The sequence below is a fragment of the Ciconia boyciana genome, chromosome 31 (genome assembly GCF_034638445.1).
Source record: "Ciconia boyciana chromosome 31, ASM3463844v1, whole genome shotgun sequence".
NCBI lineage: Eukaryota > Metazoa > Chordata > Aves > Ciconiiformes > Ciconiidae > Ciconia > Ciconia boyciana.
Window position 1 is genome coordinate 372,626 of NC_132964.1, and position 17,237 is coordinate 389,862.

General features: G+C 69.6%; 3 protein-coding genes across 7 annotated transcripts; 1 reads left to right on the plus strand and 2 right to left on the minus strand.

Moving 5' to 3' along the window:
• Window positions 1-32: 32 nt before the first annotated feature.
• Window positions 33-8,130, minus strand: CARM1 (coactivator associated arginine methyltransferase 1). The gene is made up of 16 exons (XM_072848547.1): window positions 7,959-8,130; window positions 5,029-5,154; window positions 4,827-4,933; window positions 4,637-4,741; window positions 3,571-3,681; window positions 3,125-3,302; window positions 2,864-2,954; window positions 2,665-2,746; window positions 2,439-2,524; window positions 2,218-2,307; window positions 1,985-2,122; window positions 1,454-1,543; window positions 1,245-1,357; window positions 1,023-1,100; window positions 842-910; window positions 33-773 (listed from the first exon to the last, which is right to left on the minus strand). The coding sequence occupies exons 1-16, from the start codon at window positions 8,101-8,103 to the stop codon at window positions 637-639; spliced, it is 1,746 nt and encodes a 581-aa protein (XP_072704648.1). The 5' UTR covers window positions 8,104-8,130; the 3' UTR covers window positions 33-636.
• A 1,434-nt stretch (window positions 8,131-9,564) lies between these two features.
• On the minus strand, window positions 9,565-13,249 carry C31H19orf38 (chromosome 31 C19orf38 homolog). 5 transcript variants are annotated; one of them, XM_072848563.1, is made up of 9 exons: window positions 12,324-13,247; window positions 11,911-12,024; window positions 11,499-11,798; window positions 11,269-11,349; window positions 11,060-11,146; window positions 10,703-10,730; window positions 10,506-10,549; window positions 10,357-10,394; window positions 9,565-10,227 (listed from the first exon to the last, which is right to left on the minus strand). In XM_072848563.1, the coding sequence occupies exons 2-9, from the start codon at window positions 11,939-11,941 to the stop codon at window positions 10,111-10,113; spliced, it is 726 nt and encodes a 241-aa protein (XP_072704664.1). In that variant the 5' UTR covers window positions 11,942-12,024; window positions 12,324-13,247; the 3' UTR covers window positions 9,565-10,110. The 5 variants fall into 5 exon arrangements, with proteins under 5 accessions (XP_072704664.1, XP_072704663.1, XP_072704660.1 ...); XM_072848562.1 differs by having other exon boundaries at window positions 9,565-10,394; window positions 12,412-13,249; XM_072848559.1 differs by having other exon boundaries at window positions 9,565-10,394; window positions 12,324-13,249.
• A 1,042-nt stretch (window positions 13,250-14,291) lies between these two features.
• On the plus strand, window positions 14,292-16,458 carry TMED1 (transmembrane p24 trafficking protein 1). Its single transcript, XM_072848568.1, has 4 exons — window positions 14,292-14,527; window positions 14,913-15,010; window positions 15,112-15,313; window positions 16,126-16,458. Exons 1-4 carry the CDS (start codon window positions 14,366-14,368, stop codon window positions 16,342-16,344), a joined length of 681 nt encoding a protein of 226 aa, XP_072704669.1. The 5' UTR covers window positions 14,292-14,365; the 3' UTR covers window positions 16,345-16,458.
• The last annotated feature ends 779 nt before the right edge of the window (window positions 16,459-17,237 follow it).

A 17,237-nucleotide genomic window follows, 5' to 3' on the forward strand; every position in this document is an offset into this window, starting at 1 on the left:
GGTCCGGCCACGGAAGCCAGCGGGGCGCAATCCTTCGAAACCCTCCCGTTTATTCAGTACTACAGCCGAAAAAACAGCAGATCCGCTATTCCTACGCGACGGCCCAGCGAGGGGCCGGCTCCCCCGGCACGGGGGGGTCCCCACCGCGCCCCTCGAGGGGAAAACAGGAGAGAGGAGAGTTCGGGCGCCGAGCACGGGGACGCGAAGCGACACCGAACGTGCCGCCGAGCGCAGCCGCGCCGGGGAGCCTTCCCTAACAGGGCCCCGGCGGGCAGGGACGGGGCCGAAAGAGGAGCTTTTGGTACATTCAGCCTTTCCCCCCCCCCCGCGTGGGGCTCCCCCCCCCGGCGCAGGGACCGAGCTCCCGGGCGGCGTGGGGGCTGGTGGCTCCGGCCTTTTTCGTTTAAAAAAAAAAAAAAAAAAAAAGAAAACCCCAAAAAAACCAACCAAAAAAAGAAAAAAAAAACAAAACAAAAACGCCATCCGGGTCCGGCGTCGGCGAGCGGAGCGCGGGCTGGGCGGCTTCATCCGGCAGAGGAGGGTCAAAAACCCTCCTGGGCGGCCCCGGGGCGGGGGGCGGCGAGGGGGGGGCTCTGCGTTTGGTTTTCCTGGCGCTGGCAAGTCCCGGGGAGCCCCTTAGCTGCCGTAATGCATCGTGTTGGTGGTGATGGACATGGGGGAGGCCATGGAGATGGCGGGGCCCCCCATGGTGAACTGGCTGTTGAGGGGGTAGTGGGTGCTGGAGCCGGCGCTGCTCTGGCCGCTGGAGGAGCCTGGGGGAGAGGGGGGTCAGGGGGGCGGGGGGCTGCCGGAGCGGGGCGCCGGGGGCGGGGGGGGTTACCTTGGACGATGCCCGTGCTCATGATGGAGCCCATCCTGGAGTGAGTGTGGTTGACGATGCCGGTGTTGGCTGCGGAGGGAGGGGGGAGCGGTGAGGGAGGGGAGGTGGGGGGCTGTGGGAGGCTTCGGGGACCCCCCCCCCAGCCCCACAACCCACCCGGCCACCCCCCACCGGCGCTCACCTAAAGGAATCAGGTTGTTGTGGCCGACGTTGGAGCCGCCGGCGATAACGCTGCTGAGGTCGTACGCCGCCGGCATGCCTGCGCCGCAGAGAAAGCAAGGGGGGGGGCGGGGGTGGTCAGGCCCCCACACCCCAAAGGGGGTTTGGCAGCCCCCTGCCATGATGCCGTACCCCCCCCCGCCCCGGGTTTCGGCAGAGCCCCCGCGGCCACGCTGGTACCCACCGGCCACGGCCATGCCCGTGCTCATGTTGTAGGTGCTGCCCGTGTTCCACATGTTCTCCGAGGGGGAGGTGTAGTGGGAGCCGGGGGGGGGCGAGGGGGTCGTCCCCGTGTACCTGGGGGAGGGGGGGGGGCCGGGGGTAGGAGTGAGGCCTGGGGGGCTCGGTGGGGACCCCCGGTCCCGCTCCCCCTCCCGAGCCCCCCGGCCCTACCTGAAGAAGGGGTTTTTCAGGTCGAGGAGGTTGCTGGACTTGGAGCCGGTCTGGTCCACCTGAGCCACGATGCTGATGTCGTAGCTCTGTCTGGGGGGGGGACAATGATGGGCTGTGAGACCCCCCCAAACTGCACCCGGGGAGGTGGAGAGGGGGCGGCCAGAGCGACCCAGCCCCCCCCCCCATCCCGGCCCCCCGGGGGAGCAGCAGCAACGGCATCGGCATCTGGGTCGCGGCCGTCCCCACTGCAAGCTATAAATACACCGCCGAAACTGGGGCAGGGCCCCCCCCGGCCCAAACCGGGGCACGGCCCCCTCTGCCGAGCCGCCCCCCCCCGCCGAGCCGCCCCCCCCAGCTATTCCCGGTGCCGGCACGAGGTGCCATGGGACCGCGGCAGAACCAGATCGTGGCCGGCATAACCCAAACCGGGACGGCGGCTCCGGCAAGGGCCTGGCTGTGGGGTGGGGACCCCCCCGCGCCACCCCCAGCCGTGGGGTGGGGACCCCCCCGCGCCCCCCCCCCAGGTCCCACCTCTTGTTGGCGATGAGGAGGCAAGTCCCTGAGAGCGTGTCGCCAGCTTTGGCAAAGAGCGGCGACTGGAACAGGCACCGGACCTGGTACCAGTGGGTCAGCGGTTCGGTGGGGGCCGTCGAGAGCCACACCGTCATTCTGGGGGGTGGGGGGTGGGGAGAAACAGGGCGGGGGGGGGGGTGAGGCACGGCCCTGGCCCCCCCCTTGGGCTCCCCCCGGGTCCCCCCACGTACATGGAGCCGATGAAGGCTACGTCGAACCAGAAGGCCAGGCCGTGGACCAGCCCCGAGTGCAGCATGTGGAACTTGAAGGGGATTTCTATCCTGGAAGGCAAAAAGGCAAAGCCGAGCCGTCACCGGGGGGGGGTCGAGCCCCCCCAGCACCCCGGGGTGCCCAAAGGCCTCGGGGGGGGGCTGGGGGGGGCTCAGCCGGGCCCGTCCCCGCTGCCACCCACCTGTGCAAGTCGCCTTCTTTGGCTTCTAAGAAATTCACGGTGTATTTGACCGATTTGGCCATCAAGATCCTGATATCGAAGGTGTCCTGGGCGGGGGGAAGGTGGGGGTCAGCGGCCAGGAGCACCCTGACCCACGGGGAGCGGGGCTGGGACCCCCCACCCAGGCTCGCCCAGGGCCCCCCGACAGTTCCCCGTCCCCCTCCGCGGGGACCTGGGGGCTGCTCACCACCACGGGCTGCCTGAAATACTCGTCCACGGCCGCCCCTCGGAGCGCGGAGAGGTCGACGCCGTGGAAGGACGGCTGGTACCTGCGCGAGGGGCGGGGGGGGGACACGCACGTGAGGAGGGGGCGGCTCCGGCCCCCCCAAACCCCTCTGGGACATGGGAAGGGGTCAGGATCGTCCCTTCCCCGGGGCCGGACTCACCAGAAATTGGCCTTGGTGAACTGCTCCATGTAGAGCTGCTCGTCCGTGAACGGGGCCAAGTGGACGTCACCGATCGTGGGGAACATGTTCCCTGGACGGGGGAGGCGAGGGTTCGGTTGTGGGGGGCCAGGGAAGCGCCCGCCCGCTCCCTCCCTCCCCGGGCTCGTAGGGTCCGGCAGACAAAGGAAGAGCCCCCCGGGGTGCCAGGAACCCCCCCCCATCCCCTCTGGGGAAGCGGCCGCGCGCCCCCCCGGCGCTCACCGCTGGGTTTCAGGTACTTCTTGGCATGGAGGTAGCTCTCCAGCATCCGCTCGTTGAAGAGCATGTAGCCCATGGGCTCGGAGATGATGATGTCCACCTGCTCGGGCAGCGAGACCTCCTCCACCTTCCCCGGGATGACCACGATCCGGTCCGTCAGGTTGTTGCTCTTCACCAGCACCTGCCCCAGGAAAAAAAAGGGGGGGGGGGACACACACGACGTTCAGGGGGACGAGCAGCCCCGGGAAGCGCCCCCGCCCCGGGGACAGACACGCGGCGGGAGGCAGAGCCCCCCCGCCGCGGTCCCGGCGCCGTCATCCCAGCGCTACTGGGTTGTACTGGAGTAGGGGCACGGCTCCAAGCGGGGTAATCCCAGATGGGTTTGGCGCGAGACCGCCGAGCTCGGCAAAGCCAAGAGCTGCCCGGCGGCGGGCGCCGGGGCCGCTCACCTCCGCGTGCTGGGCCATGGTGCTGGCTTCCACCGCGTAGATCTTCCTCGCCCCGGCCTGCGCCGCGAAGAAGGAGAGGATGCCGGAGCCGCAGCCGACGTCCAGGACGATCTGGGAGGGAGGCAGCGAGGATACGGTGAACCACCGGCACCCGCTCCGGAGCCGGGGACGGGCTGCAGGGCTCTCATCCCGCCCAGCTCCCAGCGTCCTCACCCCAGAGCCAGGGTCGGGGTCCCCAAGATTTGGGTTCCCAAGAGGGAAAAACCAAGGCAGCGGCACCGGCAGGGCCCCTCCTGGGGGGAAAGCCACCCCCCGCCACAGTGCCGACCGGTGGCAGAGCAAACCGGCTCCGGAGAAGGAACTAACTCCTGCGAGTCGTTACCCACCCGGCTAGAAGCGCTAATTAGAAGCTCCGGTAACGAGTTGTGCGCACAGAGCCCGCTCCGCTCGGCAGCGGGACCTGACTGTGGTGTTATCCCACCTCGGCACCGCGCCGAATCATGCCGGGACCCGCAGCAGCTCCGAGGGCTCGGCCCTGGCCGCTTCCCAGCGCCGCGGGGAAGAACGGGATTAGGAGCGCCGCGGCCGAGCCAGCGGACGGCACCCAAGCACCCAAATCCTCTTTGATCCTATATATAACCCCCCGATTAGGGGGATCAGGGGTGACGGCGTGGGAAGCCGGCCGTGCCCTGGTGCCAGCGGCTCCAGGGATGGCATCAGCCGGCAGCACGCGGCTCTTGGCCACCGTCCCGCCTCCTGCCGGCCGCGCGCTCGCAGCCGGCCCGTATTTTTGAAGAAATATTAAAAATAAAACCGCTAGGAAGGAGGCGGGAAAGCACCGAAACAGATTAAAAGCGGGGGGGGAAAAAAGGGAGGAGAGACCAAATCAAGGCACCTCTTCCAGCTCCGGCGTGTAACTACCCTCCCGGCCGGGCGCACGGGGCAAGCCGGCGCGGCAGACCAAAGTCTGGCAGCAGGAGCCGGAGCCAGACACCGAAATGAGGCGCATTTCACCAAAACTACTGTACCCGCCGGGGCGGTTCGGGGGGGAGGGTGCCGGGCTGACCTTGTCCTTGAAGTCGCTGTGGTTCTGCAGGATGGCTCGCTGGTAGGTGCCCGTCCGGACGTAGTCCTGCATCATGTTCTGCTGCTGGGACAGGTACCCGTAGAACTGGGGACAGAGGGACGCGATGTCACCGGGGGTGCCGTGGCCAAACCCTCGCCGGCGGCCGCGCCCGGCCGGGGCAGCCCCTCACCTGGAAGTACTGCACGGCCGAGGATTCCTCTGTCCGCTCGCTGAAGACCGAGCGCTCTGTGTTGTGGCCTCGGCAGTTTTTCAGGATGTTATAAAAGGAACAGAAATCTGGAAAAGACGGAGGGGGACTTTAGCCGGGGGCGTGGGGGGGACGGCAAGGGTCCCGGCGAAGCCAAACCACCCCCCCGGGGCGGGGGACGCACCGTTGGGGGTGGCGAACTGGATGAGGACGCTGTTGCAGCCCAGCGTGATGATGAAGGACTGTTTGCCCACGCGGCTGCACTCGGTCTCTCGGGACACGGAGCACTTGAACACGCAGACGTCTTCATCTGGGGGGTGGGAAAAGAGAGAGCGGGGGGGTGAGAGCCAGGCGAAGCCCCCCCACCAGCCCCGCCGGCTCCCCTCGGACCCCGCTGCCTGCGTGCCACGCTGGCGCGGCTCAGCCCAAACCCGTGTCCGCCCCCCCCCCCCCCCCACCTCGCGTTAGACGGATGCCAAGGGAGCGGGAGAAGACATAATTAGCCTAATTAACCTCCGCGGCATTGCGGGGAGGGGGGGAACACGACAGACAAACCCCTCGCGCGCGGCCGAGGGGGTGCACCGGGCTTTCGAGCAGCCAGAAATACAGATCGATGCCGCTGCCCATCGCTGCCGGGGACGGACGGGGGACCCCCGGCTCTGCGGGGACCCCCTGGCTCCCGGCCCCGGCGAAGCCAAGCGATGCCGGGAGGAAGGACGAGGGGAGATGGGCTGAGCCGCCCGCGGCCCGGCCGGGAGCAGCGCCGGCCACCCCAGCCTCCCCACCGCGGGCACTGCCGGCATCTGCACCAGCCTCCTGCCACGGGCGTCACGGCGTTCCCTCGTTAGCCGCTTTGAAGCCGGGGAGCGGCGAGCGGGTAATTAGCACCTCCAGCCAGCACTGCCTTTCTCACGCGGCGGCCCGCCGGAAAAACCAAACGAGCTGCTGCGGCAAAACCTGTTTTTCCCCGGCATCTCGCTGCCGGTCCCTCTCGCCCTGGCAGTGCCAGGCAGCCCTGCCTGCTGCCGGCCAGGCTCCCGGCACGTCGCCGCTTCGGACTCGCCACGCACTACGTTAAGTTGCCCGATTAATTTGGAGCGACGAGAGGGAAACAAGCTGGGGGGCTTCCGGCTCGACCCACGGCTTCCAGCCCCAAAGGAGACCCCGGCAGGGCTGCGGCAGCACCCGCACCGAGCCCGGCACTGCCCGCGGCGCTGCTCGGCAAAGCCATTAAATGCAAATTCCCGCCAGCCACGTTAATCAGGCTGTCAGCCCGGGCCTCCGGGCTCTTTGTGGCCGATAAAAAAGGGCCGGCAGATGTGCCGGCGGCCGCCCCGGCGCTGAAAGGGCAGCGAGAGACCCCCGGCCCCGGCCACACAAAGGCTTTTCTGGCAAACGCCTGGAAAAGGGGGATGATGGCGGGGCGGGGGGGGGGGCTGGACGCTGGCCGGCGCGGGGCGACGAGCCGGACGCGGCAGCGGGACGCGGTGAGGGATGGAGAAGCCGCGGAGCCGAGGGTCGGCGCCTCACGGGGCCGCGCCGGCACACGGACAGCCCTCGGTGCTCGCCAAGAACCGAAGTAACCTTGGGGCTCCAGGCGAAGCTTCGCTCTCGGCGCCGGAAAGTCGCTCAAAACCTTATTTCTGCTCCGAGGGGAGCGGGTCCAGCTCCCCACCAGCGTCCCCGCTCCTCCCGGCCGAGCCGCGGTGAAGCTTCGGCAGCCGGTGAGGGAACCCAGGCCGAGAAAGCACCGGGGTGGCACCGAGGCAGAGGCAGGATGAGCCGTGGGCTCAGGGACGAGCCAGCCCCGCGTGCCTCAGTTTCCCCTGCCCCATCCCACACCGCAGACGAGGTCTCCTCCAAACCCAGCGCAGGACGGCTGCCGCACGTTAATTACTTGCGCCGATCGATTAATTTCACCGGAGCGGGTCGTTAGCGGGGAGGGAAGGGGGTCGGGTCGTTACTGCCCCATGACGGCGCGGCCGTAAAGCCGACGTCTCCGCCGGTAATCGCACGAAAACCGGCCGGGCGCAGAGGACGGGGAGGCTCCGGCAGCACCGTGCCGGCACCGGTGCCGGCGTACGCCCAAGCTTCACCCAGCACAAAGCGCAGGAGCCGCCGGATTTGGGAAAGGGGGGAAAAAATAACAAAACAACAACAAAAAGAAAACAAAAAAAAAGAAAAAAGCCGCAATTCTTGCACAGAGACAAAGAAAACTCAGCTCCGGCACCGCGCCCGCCGGCCGGGGAACGAGCCCCCCCGGTACTTCGCTAAGGGCGGCCGGAGAGACCCCCCGGCCAGGCCGGGACAGCCACCGCGGCGCCTGGAGGTCACCAAACCGGGGCCGTGGGGGGGGGCCCGTGAACCAACTTTCCGCAGCCCCCGGCAAACGCCCGGTGGGACGGGGAGCCCCCCCTGCCCTTCCCACGGCGGGTGAGGGGGGACGGCGCTGGCACCCCCCGAACAACACGGGCCCACCGGCCCCCAGAGTCCCCCCCCAGCCCCACACCGCCAGCCCCCCAACGCCACCCCACGGGCCCGGCCCCCCAGGCTCCACCGAGCCCACGTCCCCCAGCACCCCTTTGCCCACCCTGGACGGCACCGAGCCAGCCCCCCCCAATCCAAACCCGCCAGGCCCCCCATCCTTTCTGGCCCCACAAGCCCCTGCACCCCCAAACTCCCCTGAGCCCCCATGTCCCCTCACCCCCCACCCCATCTAAGCCCTACGCCCCCAGCCCCCCATAGACCCTTCCAGCCCCCCTCCATTCTGGCCCCACAGCCCCTGAACCCCCAACCCCCCATGTCCCCACATACCCCCGCACCCCACAGCCCCCCTACCCCCTCTATCCACGCCCAGCCCCCCAGATACCTGCACCCCTCCCATCCATTCTGCCCCCACGGACACCCCCCAGCCCCCCACGTCCCCACCCCCATCTCCCCCACCCCCATCTAAGCCCTACACTCCCCGCCCCCCGTACCCCTTCACCCCAAACCCCCCGGCCCCCACCCCCCAGCCCCAGCCTCCCCCTCCGTGCCTCGTCCCCGCAGCCCCCGCCAGCCCCGGGCCGGGCCCCCCAGCCCCGGGCCGGCCCCCGCCGCCCCGCCCGCACTCACGGCCGTAGAGCGCCAGGCCGGCGCTGTCGGGGCCGGTGCGGACCTCGAGGCGCAGCGGCTGCTGCTCCTGGTGCCGCTGGATCTCGCCGTTGGCGTCCCCGATGGTGAGGAGCCGCACGCCGGGGAACACCGACACCGCGGCCATCTTGGAGCCGCCGCCGCCCCCCGCCCCCGCCCGCGCCCGCCGGCACGCCCCGCCCCGCCCGGCCACGCCCCCCGCAGGCCACGCCCGCCCGCCCGCCGGCAGCGCGCCCCCTGGCGGCCGGCGGCCGCCACCGCCGCCATCGGGGACCGGGGACCGGGGACCGGCACCGGGTGCTGCCACTGCGTACTGCCACCGGCACCGGGTACTGCCACCGGCACCGGGGACCGGGGACCGGCACCGGGTACTGCCACCGGCACCGGGTACTGCCACCGGCACCGGGGACCGGCACCGGGTGCTGCCACCGGCACCGGGTACTGCCACCGGCACCGGGTACTGCCACTGGCACCGGGAACCGGGGACCGGCACCGGGTACTGCCACCGGCACCGGGTACTGCCACCGGCACCGGGGACCGGGGACCGGCACCGGGTACTGCCACCGGCACCGGGGACCGGCACCGGGTGCTGCCACCGGGTACTGCCACCGGCACCGGGGAGTGGCGTTGGGTGCTGCCACTGGCACCGGGGAGCGGGGACCACCACCGGGGACCGGCACTGGCTGCTGCCACTGCGTACTGCCACTGGCACCGGGGACCACCACCGGCACCGGGCACTGGCACCGGGTACTGCCACCGGCACCGGGGACCGGGGACCGCCACTGGCACTGGGGACCGCTGCCGGGGACCGCCGCTGGCACCGGGTACTGCCACTGGGTACCGACACCGGGTACTGCCACCGGCACCGGGTACCGGCACTGGGGACCAGGGACTGCCACCGGTACCGGGATTGGGGACCAGGGACCACCACTGGCACCGGGTACCGGCACCAGGGACCGGCAGTGGCACCGGGTACTGCCACCTGCACCGGGTACCAGCACCAGGGACCGCCACCGGCACCGGGTAACGGCCCTGGGTACTGCCACCGGCACTGGGCCAAGGGCACCAGGGGCCAGGGACTGCCACTGCCACCGGCACCGGGTACCAGCACTGGGGACCGGCACCAGGTTACCAGCATTGGGTACTGCCACCGGCACCAGGTACCGGCATCGGGGACCAGGGACCGCTGCTGGCACTGGGTACCGGCCCCGGGTACTGCCACCAGCACCAGGAACCAGGTACCACCCCTGGCACCGGGTACCAGCACTGGCGACCAGCACCGGGGACCAGGTACCGGCACTGGGTACTGGCATTGGGTACTGCCACCGGCACCGGGTACCAGCATCGGGTACCAGCACCAGCGACTGGGTACTGCCACTGGCACCGGGTACTGGCATCGGGGACCGGGTACCGCCACCGGCACCGGGCAAAGGGCACCAGGAACTGGGTGCTGCCACTGCCACCAGGTACCAGCGCCAGGCACTGGGCACCGGCACTGGGCAGTGGACACTCGGCAAGGGGCACCAGCACCAGGTAGCACAGGGGAACCGGGCACAGCACCGGGGACGGACACTGGCACCGGGTACCGGCACCGGGAATTGAGCAACGGGAACGGGGCAGACAGCACCGGATAACAGGCGTGGCACACGGCACTGCGTGGGCACCGGGCACTGCCAGGCCAGGCGCCCAGGGGGACGCGGCACCCCCGTCCCGCACCGGCACCTGGTGCCAAACACCTTTATTGAAACCGGAGCCGGCTCCGGCAGCAGAGACGCCGCGGCACAGAGACACGCGATGCGGGGTGACAGCCCGGCCTGCCGCGTGCCCGCGGCCCCCCCGGAGGCGAAGGTGCGAAGAGAAGGAGGAGGAGGAGGGGGAGGAAGGTCATGTGCCAGCTCCGGCACCAAACTGCCGGCGCTGCGGCGGCACCTCTCCCGTGCCGGGGGTCTCACTGGCAGCTCCAGGAAGCCCCTGGCACGGTGCGGTGCCACGGGGTGCCAGCGCCTCGCCACCCTCGACGTCACACAGTCCCTTCCCTCATGGTCGTGCCGGGGGCTCCTCGTGCTCCCCGGCAAAAAGAGGAGTTGGGCTCCGGTGCCGTGGGGAGTGCCGGCAGAGACGGCACCACCGGGGCTCATGCCAAGGACCTGAAGGTGCTGAAGTGGGGTACCGCGGGGGGGGACGCCCGGGGCTCTCTCTGCGGGGACGCTGGGGACGTGCCAGCGCTGCCGCCGGCTCCCGCCGGCGTGTTCTTGCATGGAGGGAGAGGCGGGGGTGAGCCGGGTGTGCCCGCGCCGTGCCTGTGCCGCTCCGGCAGGCTGTGGACCCCCAAGCCGAGCCCGGCTGGGGCACGGGGACCCCCCAGCCGCCCCTCACTCACCACGGTGATGGCGTAGGCGCAGTTGTCATAGGAAAGCTCTGCGGAGAAAAAAGGGGACGGGGACGTTTTTGGGGTGACGGGGGCTGGGGGATGCGGCAGCGCCGGCTGCCGAGGGGGCACCGCCCCGGCACGGGGGGTCTGGGCCTTACCTGTGGTGGGGTACCGCGTCTCCGTCCAGCAAGACGCCTGCTGCCTGCAAAAACAAAGCCGGTGGCAGCGCGGTCGGCAGGGGCGCGTGTGGGCAGGGAGCAGGCAGCGGGGAGCCTGACGCCGCGGCTCGGCCGGGGGTCCCGGGGGGTCCCAGGGCCGGTTTAGCCACGGAGGTGCCGGCTCCGGCCACTCTCACCTCTTTGCCCGCTGTCTCCTTGCCTCGACTGGCGAGAGAGAAAACAGAGATGGGTGGAGGCGCAGGCGGGCTCAGCCGCAGGGGTGGCCGGAGGTGCGCGGTGACGCCGGGGAGGACCCAGTGGGTGCCTTAAACCCGAACCCCGACCCCCCTGGGGCGTTCCTGCCACCGGTGACTCGCCCGGAGCCGCCTGACGGCACCGGCACCGGCACGCTCACCCCCGAGATGACACCGAACCACATGCCGCCCCGGCGGGGAGCTCCGAAGGGCCAATCCCCGTCGGCACAGCTGGCACTCCCCGGCTACGCGACCCACCGGGCACAGCCACACCGATGAGAGCGCCCGTGCCCCACGCACCTTGCCAGGCTGCCGCCGCCGCCGCTGCCAGCAGCAGCAGCACGAGGCCGGCCACGCTGACGGCAACCGGGAGAAGCCAGGAGCGACCTGGAAGGGAAGAGAGGGTGGGGGGGTCACCCGCAGGGAAACCCCCGGTGTGGCCGCAGAGGGTCACCGGGAACAAGCCACCGGTGCTGCCGCCGAGCCGGGCGGGTTGCCTGTGCCGGTACCTTGCCACAGAGCGGTGGAGGTGGGCAGGGGCTGGCCGGTCGGGGTGGCGGTGGGCGGCTGACAGCCGGCGTCACCCGAGGCTGGGGAGAAACACGCCGGGTTTGGGTTGGCACCGTTGCCAGCACACCCCGGTTGGAGGAGCTGCGCCCCGGCGGGGCCCCGCGCCCCTCATGGCTGTGGGGAGGGGGTGCCGCCACCCACGGCCGCCCCGGCATCCCGCCGCCCGCACCGTTCACCATGATCTCCGTGCTGAATGCCGACATCTGCCAGGCGCTGCCGTTAGAGCTCCGGTACCGGCACCAGTAGCACCGGGAGGCCGGGGTGGCCCCATCCAGGGTGAAATCAGCCTTGTGCTGGCCCGGCTTGGCGGAGACGCTCTGCACGGGGACGCCGGCACCCACCACGAAGAGCTCGAAGGTGCTGCCGGTGTAGCTCCGCGGGGCGAAGCAGCTGATTTTCAGGGGACCCCCGTCCCCTTGGGAGAGGAGCCCGAGCGGTGGCGGGGAGAGCCCGGGCGCTGCCACGGCTCCTGCGAGAGAGGGACGGTGAGCGGGGAGCCGGATCCGACCGTCAAGCAGCCGGCGAGGTGGCCAGTTCCGGCTTGGCCAACCCAAACTCAGGCGGAGGTGAGGAAAACGTACCCGTCACGAAGAGGAGAAGCTCCAGCCTCATCCTCCTCCTCCTCCTCCTCTTCCTCCGGGGTCCGGATCAGGGACGGCCCCGCAGCGGAGACCCCAAGGCGCAGGAGCTCTCCGCTGAAAAGAAGAAGAAGGATTTTGCTCAAGATGAAGTTTCATCACCCAGGAAGGAAATGACAGAGACTCCCCGTGTACAGACCAGGGTTATTTTTTTCTCCCATTGCACAAAAAAGCCTTTTTCCACCCAATAACCAGAGCGGTGCCAGCTTGGCTTTGCGTGAAACCGGCTCCTCTGACACGGGACGCGATTTCCCGGAGCTCGCTCCCCAGTTATCACGACGACATCATCAAAAAAGAGGTGTAAGCGGGGCGTAACGAGGCGTCACTCCGGCCTGACGCCCAAGCGGGACCCTCACCCAGACCCTCGACGGGGTCGGACGGCCTGAAACGGCTCCTGCGGTTTTTTCTCCGGCACGTCCGGCTCCCGACGGCGCTGGGACACACCTCGTCAGGGCTGACGACGCGGGCGCGAAACGAGGGGCCCTTCCCGGAGTCGTCGATCCCGAGGGACGCGACCGGGGCGCAGCTGGCGGATGCGCCCGCCCACTCGGCCCACGCCTGCTTCCTCCTGCGGCTGCCCCGAAACCACGAGGAATCGGGGCCGAGAGGTCGGATGCGGCCCTGGGCCCCCGTTTCCCCGGGGAGGGCGAGGCCGAGCCCCGGGGCTGAGCCAGCGCCCTGCCTGGGGAGCAGCCCTGCACCCCGACATTCCTCACAGAGCCCCCCCATCTGCCCTCCAGCCCCTCAAACTGCCCCAAGACCTCCCAAATCTGCCCCATACCACTTAAATCTGCCCTAGGCCTGCCCCAAATCTGCCCCAGGACCCACACATCTTCCTCAGGGCCTCCCAGATCTGCCCCTAACCACGCACATTTGCCCTGGGACTTCCCAAATCTGCCCCAGGGCTCCTCAAATCTGCCCCAGGGCCCCCAAATCTGTGCCTAACCACCCAGATCTGCCCCAGGGCCCCCCACATCTGTCCCAGGGCTCCCCAAATCTGCACCTAACCACCGAAATCTGCCCCCAGCCCTCCCCCCCCAAACTGCCCCAGGACTCCCTAAAACCACACCTAACCACCCAAATCTGTCCCAGGGCGCCGCAAATCTGCACGAACCACCTAAATCTGCCCCAGGGACCCCCAAATCTGCCCCAGGGTCCCCCAAATCTGCACATAACCACCCAAATCTGCCCCAGGGACCCCCAAATCTGTCTCAGGGACCCCCAAATCTGCACCTAACCACCTAAATCTGCCCCAAGGCCCCACAAATCTGCACCAGGACCCCCCAAATCAGCCCCAGCCCCCCCGCCCAAACTGCCCCAGGACTCCCTAAAACCACACCTAACCACCCAAATCTGTCCCAGGGCCCCCCAAATCTGCACATAACCACCCAAATCTGTCCCAGGGCTCCCCAAATCTGCATCTAACCACCTAAATCTGCCCCAGGGACCCCCAAATCTGTTCCAAGGCCCCCCAAATCTGCACCTAACTACCTAAATCTGCCCCAGGGACCCCCAAATCTGTCCCAGGGCTCCCCAAATCTGCACCTAATCACCTAAATCTGCCCCAAGGCCCCACAAATCTGCCCTAGTCCCCCTGCAAACTGCCCCAGCACTCCCTAAAACCACACCTAACCGCCTAAATCTGTCCCAGGGCTCCCCAAACCTGCACCTAACCACCTAAATCTGCCCCAGGGACCCCCAAATCTGTCCCAGGGCTCCCCAAATCTGCACCTAACCACCTAAATCTGCCCCAAGGCCCCACAAATCTGCACCAGGACCCCCCAAATCAGCCCCAGCACCCCCGCCCAAACTGCCCCAGGACTCCCTAAAACCACACCTAACCACCCAAATCTGTCCCAGGGCCCCGCAAATCTGCACCTAATCACCTAAATCTGCCCCAGGGACCCCCAAATCTGTCTCAAGGACACCCAAATCTGCATCTAACCACCTAAATCTGCCCCAGGGACCCCCCCAATTTGCCTCAGGGCTCCCCAAAGCTGCACCTAACCACCCAAATTTACCCCAGGACCCCCAAATCTGCCTCAGCCCCACCGCGGTGCATTGTGGGAGTCTGGCTCCCCTCAGGGGGCGACCGCGGCCCCCGGGCTGAGGCGAGACCATGGGGGGGAGGGGCGGGCTCTGGACCGCGCCGACCAATGAGAAGTTAGAACGCGAGGCGCCGGGAGAGAGCAGCCAATGACCGGCGAGGATTCCGGAGCAGGCGGGGCAACGCGGCGGCGGCGAGGACCCCGGGCCGCGGGCGTGGCCGCGGCGCCGCCTGAAGCCCCGCCTCGCCGCTCCCGCCTCAGGCGCCCGCCGCGGCCACCCCCTCCACGCCGGGCCCTGCGGCCGCGCGGCGGCGGGGCGGGGCCTGCCTTAAAGGCGCCGCGCGGCGGAGATGGCGGCGCGGTGGCTGTGGCTGCTGGCGCTCTGGGCCGGGCCCGCCGCCGCCGCCCCGCCGCCGCCCGACGCCGAGGTGACGTTCGTGCTGCCCGCCGGCCGCCGGGAGTGCTTCTACCAGGGCGCGCCCGGCAACGCCTCCCTGGAGGCCGAGTACCAGGTACCGGCGGGGGCGGGGCCGGGGGCGGGCCGGTACCGGAGGGGGCGGGGCCTGTACCGGGCCGGTACCGGAGGGGGTGGAGCCTGGGGTGGGTCGGTAACGGGGGAGCTGGTACCGGCGCTGTACGGGGGACACCGGGAGGAGGGAGCCGGTACCGGGCGGGGGACACCGGCAGGAGGGAGCCGGTACCGGGCGGGGGGACACCGGGAGGAGGGGGCGGGGGGAAGCCGGTACCGGGCCCATAGCCAGGCGTTGGGGGATGTGGGGCCCGGGGAGGCGGGAGGACCGGGCTCCCGGTGCTGGGGAGGGGCCCGGGAGGAGCGGGGGGGGGTGTTCCCCCGGTGCCGGTGGTTGCCGGTGCCGCCGCCATCCCCGGTTCCGGCAGGTGATCGGGGGGGCCGGGCTGGACGTCGACTTCTCCCTGGAGAGTCCCTCGGGGCTGCTGCTGGTCAGCGAGTACCGCCGCTCCGACGGGGCCCACACGTGAGTCCTGCCCGTCCCTGCCCGTCCCTGCGACCCCGCTGACCCCTGCGACCCCGCTGACCCCTGCGACCCCGCTGACCCCGCTCTCCTCCCCCCCGCAGCGTGGAGCCCACCGAGGCGGGCGACTACAAGCTCTGCTTCGACAACTCCTTCAGCACCATCTCGGAGAAGCTGGTGTTCTTCGAGCTCATCTTCGACAGCGCCCAAGAGGAGGAGGAGGAGGAGGAGGAGGAGGAAGGCGACGGCTGGGTGGAGGCGGCGGAGCCCGAGGACACGCTGGACGTCAAGATCGAGGACATCAAGGTGGGGATGAGGTTGGACGAGGTCAAGTTCAAGGTCCTGCGGCTGGGTCGGCGTCCGTACCGCCCGGGGGGACGAGGGGATCGGAGATCAGAGCCGCCCCGCGGGGGAGGAGAAGCCGGGCGCGAGCCGGCGACGCGCGCTGGCAGCACGGAAAGCCGAGCGGATCGCGGGCGGCACCACCGGCAGCGTGGCCGGCGGGACGAGGGAGGGGATTCGGCCCCTCGACGCCGGCAGCCCCCCGGGGAGCCCGCCCGTGGGCGGTGTTGGGTTGACGGTCGGGCTCGCCCATCTCAAAGGTCTTTTCCGAGCGCGGGGATTCTCCGGTTCCGCGATTCTCTCCGGCGCGGGGGGCTCGGCAGGGGAAAGGCCGGCGCGGGGCTGCGGGAGCGGAGGAGGGCGCGGGGACGCTGCGAGGGCCGGAACCCCTCTGCTGGAGCGGGGGCTGGGAGAGGCGGGGGTCTTCAGCCCGGGGGGGAGAAGGCTCCGGGGAGACCTCCCGGCGACGGGACGAGGGGCAAGGGTTCTAAACGGCGAGAGGGGAGATTGGGCCGGGGTCCGGGGAAGAAATTCCGTCCGCTGAGGGCGGGGAGAAGGGTGCCCGGCGAGGTGGGGGGTGCCCCGGCCCGGGAAAGGGTGGAGGTGGGGTTGGCCGGGGCTGGGAGCGACCCGACGGGGGTGAAGCCGTCCCTGCCGGCGCAGGGGGTCGGGCCGGGTGGGCGTTAAGGTCCCTTCCCACCCAAACCGCCCCGGCGTCCCCCGAGGAGGCAGCGGGGGTCGGCACATCCGACCGGCGCCTCCCTTCCCGTCCCCAGGAATCCATCGAGACCATGAAGAGCCGCCTGGAGCGGAGCATCCAGATGCAGACGCTGCTTCGAGCCTTCGAGGCCCGAGACCGTAACCTGCAGGAGAGCAACCTGGGCCGGGTGAACTTCTGGTCGGCCGTGAACTTGGGCGTGCTGGTGGTGGTGGCTTTCCTCCAGGTCTACATGCTGAAGAGCCTCTTTGAGGACAAGAGGACGGTGCGGACGTAGGCGGAGGGGACGCGGGACTCCGCTCCCTGCCAGGACGGCGCCGGCGGAGGGACGTGCTCCCCTCCGGCTGCTGCTTCTCCCTCCCGGCCGGGATTAAACCTGCCCAGCTTTCTACCGCGGTGTCTTGGAGCCGATGCGAACCCCGGGGGAGGGAGGTTTGGGGGTGAAAGCGGGACGCTGCCCCTCACATTTAATCACCGAAGGGCCTCAGGTACGTGTCCCGTCCTCGGGTGACGTCTCCCCGAGCCTTTTAGGAAGGAATCCGTTTAGTCTGGGCACCGCGGGAGTCGCGGGGATGGGTCACCGGGATGGGTCACCGGGATGCCCAGGTGGTTTACGGGCTCAGCCGTGGCCGGGCAAACTCCTCAGAATCGCCTCTGCCGGGAGGCAAAGGGCCCCGGAGGCGCTGGAGCTGGGAAAGACTTCGCTCAGGGAGAGGACCTGCCCGCTGGCAGAGAGCGGCTCCGATACGGCACGGCCGGCACCGTGGAGGTGGAAACGGCTGCCCGGAGGCTCGCCGGGTGCCGGAGCTGCTTGCCCAAACCCGCTCGTCCGAGCGGCCGGGAAGGACCCGCCGAGTCCCTCCGGCTTCGGGGGAAACCGGGACTTTCCTCGGCCGACGCGGGGCCAGGATCCCCCCCCCGGGGTCTCCCCCCCTGCGGCTCTCGCAGGTTCAGGGGCGCAGGGTGGGCCCGTCCCCCGCAGGAGGGGGCGGAACGGGACCAAGGCCGGCGTAAGGAGAACATCGAGCACTGAAAGTGCCCGGAAAAGGGAATTCAAGCAGCAACTGTCGCTCCTGGTGCCCATAAATGGGGGGGAACAGGGGAAGAAACACTCCGAAACCGGGGTGAGCGTTGGAGGTGCTTTATGTGTCGCCCGGAAAAACACCCCGG

Excerpts from the sequence above, each read along its gene's own strand:
- CARM1 (XM_072848547.1), bottom strand. The coding sequence starts at position 8,103 with ATGGCCGCGGTGTCGGTGTTCCCCGGCGTGCGGCTCCTCACCATCGGG. Across the intron at positions 3,303-3,570 it reads CCATGGCCCAGCACGCGGAG|GTGCTGGTGAAGAGCAACAA; the intron begins GTGAGCGGCCCC and ends TTCCTGGGGCAG. Across the intron at positions 1,544-1,984 it reads CTCCTCATCGCCAACAAGAG|ACAGAGCTACGACATCAGCA; the intron begins GTGGGACCTGGG and ends TCCCCCCCCCAG.
- TMED1 (XM_072848568.1), top strand. The coding sequence starts at position 14,366 with ATGGCGGCGCGGTGGCTGTGGCTGCTGGCGCTCTGGGCCGGGCCCGCC. Across the intron at positions 14,528-14,912 it reads CCCTGGAGGCCGAGTACCAG|GTGATCGGGGGGGCCGGGCT; the intron begins GTACCGGCGGGG and ends CGGTTCCGGCAG. Across the intron at positions 15,011-15,111 it reads CGCTCCGACGGGGCCCACAC|CGTGGAGCCCACCGAGGCGG; the intron begins GTGAGTCCTGCC and ends TCCCCCCCGCAG.
- C31H19orf38 (XM_072848562.1), bottom strand. The coding sequence starts at position 11,941 with ATGAGGCTGGAGCTTCTCCTCTTCGTGACGG. Across the intron at positions 11,147-11,268 it reads CTCCACCGCTCTGTGGCAAG|GTCGCTCCTGGCTTCTCCCG; the intron begins GTACCGGCACAG and ends CTTCCCTTCCAG. Across the intron at positions 10,395-10,505 it reads GACGCGGTACCCCACCACAG|AGCTTTCCTATGACAACTGC; the intron begins GTAAGGCCCAGA and ends TTTTCTCCGCAG.